The 13,215-nt window shown below is 34.6% G+C and overlaps 1 protein-coding gene across 1 annotated transcript; it reads left to right on the forward strand.

Moving 5' to 3' along the window:
• The first annotated feature begins 11,704 nt into the window (after positions 1-11,704).
• On the forward strand, positions 11,705-13,203 carry LOC8270886 (two-component response regulator ARR9). Its single transcript, XM_002513017.4, has 4 exons — positions 11,705-12,105; positions 12,202-12,407; positions 12,518-12,588; positions 12,721-13,203. The coding sequence occupies exons 1-4, from the start codon at positions 12,003-12,005 to the stop codon at positions 12,926-12,928; spliced, it is 588 nt and encodes a 195-aa protein (XP_002513063.2). The 5' UTR covers positions 11,705-12,002; the 3' UTR covers positions 12,929-13,203.
• The last annotated feature ends 12 nt before the right edge of the window (positions 13,204-13,215 follow it).

The raw sequence follows: 13,215 nt of genomic DNA on the forward strand, positions 1-13,215 counted from the left end.
TGCTAGAGATTCCAGACCTAACCGACAATCAACTCCTCTTTGATTTCAAAGATGGGCTGAAGGATTGGGTCAAGATGGAGCTCGAGCGACGTGGAGTACAGACCCTTGACGAAGCAATTGCCGTAGTGGAGAACCTCAAGGATTACTCTACTCAAAATAAGGGCAAGAAGCCTAGCTATTCCAAGAGTGCAGGAGGCCAAAAGAGGGACTTCAATAAAGGCAAGGAGTGTGGCTACCAGAAGTCCTCTGGCGTCAACTCAAAGCATGGCAAAGGCTCATCGCATAAAGAAAAACCTGATGCCTCTAAGTCGCCCAAGCCTTGCTTCATTTGCGACGGACCACACTGGGTGAGGGACTGCCCAAATCGAAAGGTGATGAATGCCATCGTGGCAAAATTCAACAAAGATAGCTACCAAGAAGAACCCCAAGCTAGTATGGGTTATCTACAACACTTAAGTGCGTTGTCAAAGCTCCTCTCTCGCTCAGTCTCCAAGGAGAGAGGCCTGCTTTACATTGATGTTTTCATTAAGGGCAAAGCTGCCTGCCCCATGCTCGATACGGGTGCTACGCATAACTTCATGGACGTGCACAAGGCGAAGCCCCTAGGCCTGAAGTTGTTCAAAGGAGTCGACACGATTAAGGCTGTCAAGTCGGAGGCAAAGCCTGTGCATGGCATTGCGAAAAATGTGAAGGTGTAAGTTAGTGATTGGCAAGGTACGTTAGACTTTACTATTGTGCCTATGGATGATTTTAAAACTGTTTTTGGTCTAACATTCTTCTACAAAGCCTATGCCATTCCGGTCCTTTCCATGAGCTCTCTAGTGATCCTCGATGCTTCCAAGCTTCGAGTGATCCTCTTGAGGAGCATGGCGAAATCCAAACCTACTGTGATTTCTGCCTTGCAATTCAAGCGGGGTCTCAAGAATGGAGAGTGTTACATTGCAACCATGAGGGAGCTCAACGATGAGGACGATGTTGAACAATCTGCCCCGCATTTGCCACCATCCATCGAAGCAGTCCTTGACAAATACAAGGACATGATACCACCGAAGCTGCCACAAAAGTTGTCACCAAAGCGAGATGTGGATCACCACATCGAGCTCGAGCCTGGTGCGAAACCTCCTGCCATGGCACCCTACCGCATGGCACCTCCGGAGTTGGCTGAGTTGAGGAAGCAACTCCAAGACTTACTTGAGTCGGGCTATATCCGGCCATCGAAGGCCCCACACGGTGCGCCACTCCTTTTTTCAAAAGAAGAAAGATGATTATCTACGGATGTGCATAGACTATCGGGCTTTAAACAAGATTACCATCAAGAATAAGTATTCAATCCCCTTGATTGCCGACTTGTTCGATCAATTGGGGAAGGCTCGATATTTCTCAAAGCTGGACTTGCGGTCTGGTTACTACCAAGTCCGATTCGCACCTGGTGATGTGCCGAAGACAACATGCGTGATGCGATATGGAGCTTTCGAGTTCTTGGTCATGCCTTTCGGCCTCAATAATGCCCCTGCCACTTTCTGCACACTTATGAACAAGGTACTCCATCCCTTTCTTGATAAGTTCGTGGTTGTTTATTTGGATGGCGTTGTTGTATACAGCAACAGTCTTGAGGAGCATGTGCAACACCTCAAGCAAGTCTTCCAAGTACTCCGCGAACATGAGCTATACGTAAAGCGCGAGAAATGCTCATTCGCGAGAGAAGAAGTGGAGTTCCTTGGCCATCGAATCAAAGATGGCAGGTTGATGATGGATCCAGCAAAAGTTAAAGCCATCCAAGAATGGCAAACTCCTTCCAAAGTGCCCGAGTTGCGATCTTTTCTTGGGCTGGTGAACTATTATCGGCGGTTCATCAAAGGTTATTCTGTCATTGCCGCTCCATTGACGGAACTACTCAAGAAGAATAAGGTATGGATTTGGGGTGAGGAATGCCAAGCTGCATTCGAAGCCTTGAAGGATGTCGTGTCAATGGAGCCTGTCATGATGCTGCCTGACTACGGAAAACCATTTGAGGTGCACACAGATGCCTCGGACTATGCCATTGGAGGTGTCCTCATGCAAGATAGGCACCCTATCGCCTATGAAAGTCGCAAGCTCAATGAAACGGAAAGGCGGTATACTGTCCAAGAGAAGGAAATGATCGTTGTCGTCCACTGCTTGCGCACATAGAGACATTACTTGCTCGGCAGCAAGTTCACTATTTTAACGGACAATGTAGCTACAAGCTATTTTCAGACTCAAAAGAAGTTGAGTCCTAAGCAAGCACGCTGGCAAGATTTCTTGGCCGGATTTGACTACAAGCTTGAATATAAGCCAGGCAAAGCCAACGTTGTCGCTGATGCGTTGAGTAGAAAGGTGGAGTTGGCTTTCATTGCTGCTAGCACGCTAAAGAGCGACTTCCTTAGCCGCATCAAGGAAGGAATGCAGCAAGAGATTTTGGCCAAGAGCATTATCAAGCTGGCGAACAAGGAAAAAACTCAACAATTTTGGGAGAGATGGCCTTCTCTCACTGTTGGCAATCGAGTCTATGTGCCGAAGTGGAGAAATCTGTAGAGAGAAATTCTGAAGAAGTGCCATGACTACTTGTGGGCTGGACATCCCAGCATGACTCGCACACTTGTGTTAGTCCAGCAAAACTACTACTAGCCACAACTTAAGGACGATGTGGAGGCCTATGTTCGAACCTGCCTTGTATGCCAACAAGATAAAATGGAATAACAACAGCCTGCTAGCCTACTTGAACCTCTTCCCGTCGCTGAAAGGCCGTGGGAAAGTGTCTGGATGGACTTCATTATGGCCCTGCCAAAATCCGAAGGGTTCAGAAGTATCATGGTTGTCGTGGATAGATTTAGCAAGTATGCTACTTTTATCCCTGCCCGTGATCGCAAGGTAGACGAGGTACTGCCTCTTCTTCAAGAATGTTGTGAAGCTGTGGGGCTTACCGAAGAGTATAATCAGTGATAGAGACCCTAGGTTTACCGGCAAGTTTTGGCGAGAGTTGTTCAAGTTGCTAGGCACAGACCTCAACTTCTCCACAAGCTTTCATCCGTAAAACGACAGCCAAACGGAAAGGATTAATGCCTTGCTGGAACTCTACCTAAGGCACTATGTTAGTGCTCACCAGCGAGATTGCGCAAAACTGCTTAACGTAGCCCAATTCTCGTACAACCTCCAACGAAGCGAGTCCACGGGTAAAAGTCCCTTCGATGTCATTATGGGACAACAGCCATTAATGCCAAATGCCATTGCTGCTGGTTATGGAGGAGCCAACCCTTCCGCCTTTAAGTTTACAAGGGAATGGCAAGAAGAGGCGGACATAACAAGGGCATGCTTCAACAAAGCAGCGAAGCGCATGAAGAAGTGGGCTGATGTGAAGAGACGCCCTAAGGAATACAGCACTAGCGACTTGGTGATGGTAAAGCTGCTGCCTAATCAGTTTACACAAAGGCTTGGTAAGGCGATATGAAGGCCCGTTCCCAGTTGCGGAACTCGTTGGTGCTGCTGCCTACCAGCTCCAACTGCCCTCGAGATTAAAGATCCATAATGTCTTCCATGTGAGTATGCTCAAGTCATACCACGAAGACAAGGAAGACCCCAGCCATGGCGAATTTAGAAGAGCTCCAACAGCCGTTGTCACCGAGTTCGATAAGGAGATTGAATGCATCCTTGCAGACAGAGTGATAAGAAGAAGAGGAGTTCCCAACTACACCGAATATTTGGTGAAATGGAAAAATTTGCCCGACACCGAGGTTACGTGGGAACGTGAAGATTTGCTATGGCAATTCGCCGAGCATATCCAAAATTATAAAACTCAAGGCGTGACGAGGACGTCACGAGATTGAGTGGGGGGGTGTCATAGCCCGCCTCATCTTGGGCAAGGCAAGGCTTGTCCATGGGCAGAAATATGCCCAACATATGCCCAACCCAATGCTGCTGCCTAGCCCAAGTTGGCTGCCCAAGGAAACCAATGGAAGGATCTAGAGATTGCTGGAGGATGCAAGGCTTTGTGCCAAGCCAAGGAGCTGCCTAGAAGCTTCCCTTGTTTGTACATAGAGTAGCTTCCAAAGGAAGCCTTGTACATAGGTAGCTTGTGGAGAATTCTAGAAGAATAAATTCTAGCCACAAGTTGAAGAGGTGAGAAGCCTATAAATACCCCCTCCATTCATCATTTGTAACATATAAGAACAATAAAAACATACAAGAGGAAGGTTAGAAACTTAATAAAGCTCTCCATATTTACACAGCTCAAGTGCTCTCAACTCTCTAACCTACCCAAGTCCTATACCCCTGCTGCCTACTTTGCTCACTTAAAATTGCTCCCAACTCTCATCTAGGCTTACTTAGTTCGACTTCGTCAAGCAAGTTAACTAAGTGCCGCGCGACTTGGCTAACCTCTAAACCAAAATTTCGTGACAAGTAGCTTTAATTGACTGCATTTTCCTTTTTGTAATGGCAGCAAGAGCGACATCAAGTGTGAAATATGAGGTGAGAAAATTTAATGGTTTTAATTTGTGGAGAATTAAAATGCGAGCGTTACTAGTATAGCTCATGGAATTGGAGGGACGCTGATAAAAGACGACAGAAACAACCTTTTAAAGATTAGAAAATTACTCAAATTAATCTCCCAATCTTTAATTCAAATACACACAAATCTCACCCACACTCGCTTTACTTGTACTCCTAGAAATTACTCGCAAATTGCTTTCAATTTGCTTTCCTTGCAGTGGCAAGAAGTGAAAGCAATGGCCACTTAGATAGCCATATATGCTTGGTGCCCAAGTCAATATTTGTGGTGTTGCAACGTTATGCAATTCATGTCCATGCACATTACTTAGTTAAGATGCACCACATTTGTTCATGTTATTATCCAAGTTTTTCTCATGGGCTTATATTAATAATATGCTTTTATTTCTGCAGTCTTTGAACATCCAAGACATAATCCAATTATGTTCTCCTTGACTTGAATTGCTCAATCGCCAATGGAAGATTTCTTCAATCGTCTACTTCATGCTGCAAGAGCACCTTTCAGTTGCTACACACCAATCAAGTCCAAACAATGCTTAAATTTGAGAGTAGGGATAGACTTTGTCATCGTATCAGTTGAATTATCCATCTAGCCAATTTTTATTATTGGAACAATTCATTCTGATATGATATTTTATGTTATGATAGTCAAAGTGCTATACATTTGACCAAAAATCAAATGTATCATGGGAAGACTAAATACACTTGATATAAGATATCACTTTATATAGAATATTATATCAGAAAAAGTTGTTTCAGTGATAAAAATTGACACAGCGATAATCGAACTGATATGATGATAAAATCTATCTTTGCTCTCAATCAAGTTCAAGCACTGCTTGAACTTTATTGGTTTGAGCAATAAGTGAGAGATGCCCTTGCGGTGTGAAGAAGATGTTGATTGTTGATTGAGCAATTCAAGTTAAGTGGAAGTTGTTGGACTGTGTCTTGAATTTTCAAGGTTCAAGAAACAAAAGCCGATTATCAATTAATAATCCCATAAGAAAAGCTTGGTTAATAATGTGAAAAAGTATCGTGCAATTTAACTAAGTAATGTGCATGTACATGAAATCCATATTGTTGCAACACTTCTATGCCACAAGTTTTGACTTGGGCACCAAGCATATATGGCTATATAACTGGCCATTGCTTTCACTTCTTGCCACCGCAAGGAAAGCAAATTGAAAGCAATTTGCGAGTAATTGTGAGTAGTACAACTGAAGTGAGTGCTATTAAGATTTGGCTGTATTTGAGTTAAAAGGTTTAAAAGATTAGTTTGAGTGGTCTTGTAATTTTTTAATCTTTACAGTGATGATCATCTTGTCCGTGGACGGAGGTCTAAAAACTGTAACACGTTAAATTCTTGTTTGTTCTTTCGATCTGTTTTCTTTTATCATTTCGATAACTTTTGGGGGCGTTTCACAACACTTTGCTTATGGCCTCTAATGTTGCCAAAAGCTTGAATCTATCAATGGACCCTGAAATTTTGGCTAGCGAAGCCTCAGGATACTCACTAAAACCTGCTATATACTCTGATATATATACACTTGCATGCATATACTACCAGAAGTGTCCAATATGAAGACTGGCTAGTGGCATCGGAGAGGCCAGCATATAGTTTGAGTCTGCAACGAGCAAAGCAAAGGGATTCGATTGCATAGGTAGCATGGTATCTCTACAATGGAAACTGTTAAAATACTCGTGATTATGAAAGAAAACTCACTCATTATTTACTGATACATGCTGCAATATCCTTTCGCATTAGAAATCGGTTCTGCCCCACCAGCCACCAGATATCTGATTAGCTAAGTAAGGTCCAGGATCATTCCAAAAAAACCTTACTTGATTCCTTCAGCGATTAAGACCCTCATCACTCATCAGCTTTAAGATATCTAAAACTTTGCAATACATCCCATTTAATGTGATATATATATAATTTTAGATTTTGGACGAGATGTGAATTGGGAACTTGTTGATTTAATTGAGCAATTGAAAACCAAATTACATATACATAATGGTGAAAGGTAGAAATTTCAATTTCTACGTTTATTTTCAAAGTGAAAAAAGAAAATATAAATTTTAGTTTGAATTTGTAGTATGATTTAATTTAACTACGGGATGAAGTTAAATACTTGAAGGTTTAGAGCTCTACAAATATTATAATTAGGGGTTGTTTGATCCCTAAGAGAATAGAGTGAGAATAGAAATGAGAATGAGCGATTCCATTAATAGTATTTGATTCATTAAAAATCACTTTAGAATCGGAATAAGATTACCCATTAATAGAAATCACTCATTTTTTTCATTTTTTTTAAGAAATAAAAATTTATTTTTATAGAAATCAAGTAAAATCAATTATAAATAGTCAAACAAGTAAAATAATAATTTATCACTTATTTAAATAATACTTTTATATATTTATTATATAAAATAATTACAAGTTAAATATTGTTATTCCTTAATAATAATTAAGTATTATTATTAGTATCAACCATAAATGAATTTGATTGTTATTCCTCATTCAACCAAATAATATATAAAATATAATTATTTCCATTCTCATTTCTATTCTCATTTCATTCCCGATCTTGAACCAAGCGAGTTTTAATTATATTAGTTATCTATTTATGCACATTGCATGAATTATATTATTACTTTGATCATTAGTATTTTTTCAATTTAGATTTCTAATATAATTTAAATTTCTTTCACTTAATAATTCATACAAGAAGGTATATCGATTTAGTTTGGTTTAATTTAGATTAAAAAATTTGGCTCATATTCTTTTATTATTAATAAAATAGTTTTAAAATAAATTTAATGTTCGATTTGATTTGATTTAAATTATGACGAGACTTTACTGAATATAATAATACATGCAAACATCAATATGTATGTATTACTCAATAAATATAAAATATTTGGTTCCTTAAACAAACTCCTGAAGCATGTACATGTACCTGTTTTTATAGTTGGTCATTCACACAAAGTCAATATTCTATTTAATCAAACCATATTCAAATATGAACTTTTGATTAAAAATTGGTTAATTGTACCTCTTTTATTTTGGTTAATTTCAACAAACAAAAATCAGAATTCATTGCATGTGATATGAAGAATTTATAATTGGGCAGTTGAAGACTTCACACTCTACCTTTCCTTTTTATTTTTCTTCCTTCAATGGAGATGATGAATAGGTTCTCCAATATAAGAAAATTTTCAAAAATATAAATTTAATTCTTTTTTATTATTTAGCTATATTTAAAATTTAAACTCGAAATTTTATAGTCTAATGAGCTATTTCTGAGTACTAATTAAGTAAAAACTAATTAGCTATTATTTTTCATTATTTTATGTTATAAAAACATTAAATAATCATCAATAATATGATTAATAAATTAGTAGTGGTATTCATGTAACATTTTTCATAATTTCATAGATATGGAAAATCTGTTGCTAGCTAAGTAATTCAGATTATAATTGAGAAAGAGATAATTGGTGAAATTTCAACTCTTAACATTTGAATAAAATAGGTGATTGTGTAGCCATGATTAGGGGACACCAGTGGTGCAACTACACATGGTGGGTTGTTTGGCGTTGAAGGAAATAGTGCCAATTTTGGGTCCTCCTAATATATTTCTTTTAAGGATTTAAATGTTCAACATATCTTAATTAATATTTTAAAAATCACTCTATAAAAAAAAAATTAAAATCAAAAGTTACGAGATAAAAGAAAAGTTCAGTATTACAAATTTAAAATAATTATTTAAATGTTAAAATTTAAGTTAGTAATATTTTAAAATTTATGAATACAGCCTTTTTCTTTTTGTAATTTAATCATTGGATAACTTAAAAAATGGTGGTTTTATATTTTTATCTCTAATTTTAAAGTTTATTTAAATAAAAATAGTAAATAATGTATCGTAAATTCTAAATAATTTTTTTAAATAGTTATAAATATTTTTAGAAACAACTTATCGATAAATGGTTCTGACCAATCGATTATATACTTAATAATTCTAATTTTTAAATAACTAAAATAAAAATGTTTGAGTTTCTAATTTTTATTTCAATAATTTTTTGGTTTAGTACATCATTAAACTTTAAAAAAATTGTTATGCCACCTCAGATATAGATTCTTACTTCCATTGAAATCTTTATTTTTTCTTTTAAAGCAAAAGTCTTGTTTTGACAAGAAACAAAGAAAAGCAAATAAATAATTTTAAAATCATGTAAAAATATATAATTGGACCGTGATTAAAAAATAATATCAATAATTTGAAAGAACATGAGATTGTGACTGCATGTGTTGCATATTTATTTATTTTTCACTAATTATATATTTTTATTTTTAATTTCCTAGTTATAAAATATTATTAAATATTAAAAGAAAAACACCCGCACACAACATATGCATCATACGGATGTGGTAGGGCCATATTGGCACATCCTTCTGTTAATTTCCACTTAATTTTATAGGATTATAAATGAAGTTTCTTGTACTTTAACATCTCATATAAATAATATTTGGACATTAATTTATTCAAGTCTTGTTTGAAGATTCTTCAACCTTTCATTAAACTTTAAAAGAAAAAAACTATTTTAATAAAAGATAAAAAAAAATGCAAATATTTAAGCTATAAAAAAGAGTCACAAACAAAACTATAAAAGTTTTTTAAAAAATAATATTAAAATAATGTTAAGCTTCCACCATGTCGGCTTTTTCTTATTTTTTTTTCCTGGTTGTGATAAATTATGAAGAATAATTTTTAAGTAAATGATGGTTTCTTTTATATTTCATTTTTTTGTTTAATATTTTAATTTATATTTCTTGAATATTCTGATATCCCTTTTTGTGATTTATGATAATAACTTTTATAGATTTTAATTCTCTTTTATAGGTATATTATTTAAATGTAATAGATCTAAGATATTGGTAATAAGAAATTTTATTATTTTCTAAATTCTTATGATCAAATTCATTTAAAATTAAATAGTCGATCTCTGGTTTAAAATAGACATTAAATGAAATGCATTAATCCTCAGTTATAAATTAAAAGTTATTTACCATAACATAAAATTTAAATAATTTTTGTGGTACTTGTCAATTGTACATATTTTAATTTTGTCATCAATATGTATTATTATTTTCCAATAAATGAGAATATTATGGAGTTCTATTAAAAAAAATGAAAATGAAAAGTGGGTTAAATTAAAAAAGAAAAGAAAAGAAGAAGATCAAGTTGTATCTAGTATAGTAGGACACCAAATTACAACTATATACACCTAACCCACTAAATCCCAAAATTGATTTACCACTTAGAGCATATGCATCAGATATGTTGGCAAATTTGTGCATCATTTTGCGAGTCACTATCTTAATAGGGTTCATAAATAATTATTTTAATTTCATTTTATTTACTCAAGAGATCTTCAAACACAAACAAATCTATAAAAAGAAAAAAATCACTAAATAACAAAAGAAAATGTACGAATAGCTAATTAAAGAAATCCTAGCAACGAGGAAGAGGATAACAGCACATGATTTTCCAGTGCTGCTGGGAAACTAGCACCTCAAGAAATGCCATATCCTTCATCTTGATCTTAGTGGGTCCATTATTGTTAAATAATTCAATTATTATTATTATTATTATCGTTTTTTTTATATGTCAAGTTGCAACTGTGTTATGCTATTATAAATCATATGTGAAAACAAAAGAAAATAGGATTTAACTTTGAACATTATCTGGCATCTACTAGGAAGAAAACATTGCCCATGATTAGAAATGGAAAGTGCTAAGAAGAAGATGCTTTTTTAGTTGATTATTAGTGGGTCTTAAAGATTAATTGCAGCCAACTGCTGTTTAACTTTTGACTTTGATGATGTATTATATGGCTAATGTAAACATAAATGAAAACAAGGGTTGCTTGTTATGAATTATTTAAATATATGTTAACAAATGAAAAGCCAATTCACAAATTAAAATGAGTAAAAACAAAAGTTAAAGAAAAGAATATGGGTGCCTTAAATGATTAAACTTCAATTATATTTTATTTTAAAGATATACATCACCGATTACTAAAGAGCGATTACGGAAGAAAAATAAATGTAAATAAAATGTTAATTTTTTCGTCTCAAAATTAATAAAGTTTTAATGAATGAAATGAATTAAAATCTCAAAATTTAGTGATGTTACTATATAAACATACAACCATTATGGAACAAAAAACAATAGAAGTAGCAAGTTTAAGTAGTTATGAAACCCTAGGCTGCCTAACTTTGAACTAAAGATGAATTAACTTTGGTTCTTTATCAAAAGTTTTAATGAGTACACTTTAGGTTGTCACTTTCCCACTTTCACTTTGGCAGGTAAAAAGTAATTAAAAAAGAAATAGGTCTTAACTCATGAAAACCCAATAGCAATATAAAAGAAATAAAATAGAGAGAGCTATTATATATATGGGAATAGAATATTAAGATAACAATTACACCTTTATTCTCTATTATCTCTTAAAAAAAAGTAACTAGAATCTCACTATTATGCATCTGCCTAGAAAAATAATGAGGATCTTCACGTTTCCATTGATTCTTTCTTTGACCGAAATTTCAGCATTTCCGATTTTGACAATCATCACCACATGCTTAACTTTTAATCCCTTAACCATTTTATCACAAGTAATTAAAATAATTTAAAAAGCTTGGAAATGTAGTTTTCTTAAAAAAAGATTGAAAAATATTATGTAAAATTAAACTATAAAATTATTAAAATTTTAAATTTATAACACTCGACACTTAACTCAACTCAAGTGGCAATAACGTTTACTTTTGAATTTAATAAGTTTTGAATTCCGATCATTTTTTTTTTTTGCATTACGGCAAATATAATGGATTGACTGTATATTATCGTCCAAAGTTTTAATTTTATAGACATGGTTTAGGATAGATGGTTAGCTAAAGATTTGAATATATGGTAAGAAAAATATATAAGTTAGATATTAATTAGTTGAAGGGGAGAGTTCATGCACGTGCATGCATTTGTAATGTATAGTTAAGTGTGTAATATAATCCCGAGTAGTACCATACTGTTGTACCCTTAGCTAATATTGAAAAGGCCAAGTTGCACTGTTGCCTCAAACTTTATTCCAAGGGTCAAAATCAATATAATGAGGAAAAACAATCAATAATTAATATTCTTAACCAAAAAAACATAAAATAAAGAAACACACCACATTCTTTGCTTGTTGTCTAATTCAAAATCAACCTAGAAGATCCGGGAGATTCTGAATGAAATCTGCCGGATCTTGCTTTCCAAACTGTCCAGATTTCCTACAGGATTTGTATCCTCCATGGCTTCCCATTTAAAACTGTCCTTACGCTTCTCATTTCTTTCCCATCATCATCTTCTTTTTCTTGGTTCTCCTGTACCTCTCCTGAAAATTGGTGCTATTATTTTCTTTGATACATCTCTTGTGCAGTAATGGGTATGGCTGCAGATTCTCAGTTTCATGTTCTCGCTGTTGATGACAGCCTGATTGATAGAAAATTGATTGAGAGACTCCTTAAAACCTCGTCTTTTCATGGTAATTGATCGAGTTTCTTTCTTACACTCGTCTGGCGGATGAGTTTCCTAGATCATATTATTAACAGAATTCCTTGTATTGTTTTTGTTTGTTCAGTTACTGCGGTTGATTCGGGAAGCAAGGCCTTGGAGTTCTTAGGTCTGAATGAAGAAGAAGAAGAAGAAGAAGAAGAAAGGAGGGACTCGAGCCCTATATCTGTTTGTCCAGATGATGAACATCATCAAGATTTGCAAGTAAATTTGATCATTACAGATTATTGTATGCCAGGGATGACAGGCTATGATCTTCTTAGAAAGATCAAGGTAATTATTTAATTCAAATTTCTCCTTAAATGTTAATTAATTCCTAATTCTATCTTTTTTAAGTAACAAAATGATTTGTATATCTAATTCAATATGTATATGATATGCAGGAATCTAAATCTTTTAAGGACATTCCAGTTGTGATCATGTCCTCTGAAAATGTTCCATCAAGAATTAATAGGTAAGGCAAATCAAGAATACTTTTATTTATTTTATTCCCTTATATATCTTTTAAGGATTTGATGTTTTCATTACACTTGAATCATGAATCATACATATATCTAATAATTTATATTTAATGGGTATTGATCAGATGCTTGGAAGAAGGAGCTGAAGAATTCTTTTTGAAGCCAGTCCAATTATCAGATGTGAACAAGCTTAAACCTCACATGATGAAAGGAAAAACCAGAGAAAATGAGCCAAATAACAAAAGGAAAGGAATGGAAGAGATCCACTCGCCAGAGAGAACAAGAACAAGATATTATGCTAATAATAATAATAATGGCCTGGAAGTTGTCTGATTATTCATTAACAATTACTTCTGCTTGATTACACAGCATAACTTAGGAAATTAATTCCCAACACACTTTCTTTTCCCCTTTTCTTTTCTCTATATATCTTTTTCAATTCCTTTTACCTTTTTTATCTTCCTTTTTGCTGCTGAATTGACCTGACAAAGGTTCAATACAAAATTCAGACTCACTGAACTGATTTTACTAATTGTAGGATGAGCTAATTACTTTCCATTGTAAATTTTCTGAAGGAGAAATATTACTTGTTCAAGTTTTGTTGGATATTTCTTGGGTTC

Source organism: Ricinus communis, chromosome 8, assembly GCF_019578655.1.
Source record: "Ricinus communis isolate WT05 ecotype wild-type chromosome 8, ASM1957865v1, whole genome shotgun sequence".
NCBI classification, from domain to species: domain Eukaryota; kingdom Viridiplantae; phylum Streptophyta; class Magnoliopsida; order Malpighiales; family Euphorbiaceae; genus Ricinus; species Ricinus communis.

What these genes read in the sequence shown, in the direction of transcription:
- LOC8270886 (XM_002513017.4), top strand. Translation starts at nt 12,003, where the DNA reads ATGGGTATGGCTGCAGATTCTCAGTTTCATGTTCTCGCTGTTGATGAC. An exon ending in TAAAACCTCGTCTTTTCATG is followed by an intron (nt 12,106 to 12,201) that starts GTAATTGATCGA and finishes TTGTTTGTTCAG; the next exon opens with TTACTGCGGTTGATTCGGGA. An exon ending in ATCTTCTTAGAAAGATCAAG is followed by an intron (nt 12,408 to 12,517) that starts GTAATTATTTAA and finishes TATGATATGCAG; the next exon opens with GAATCTAAATCTTTTAAGGA.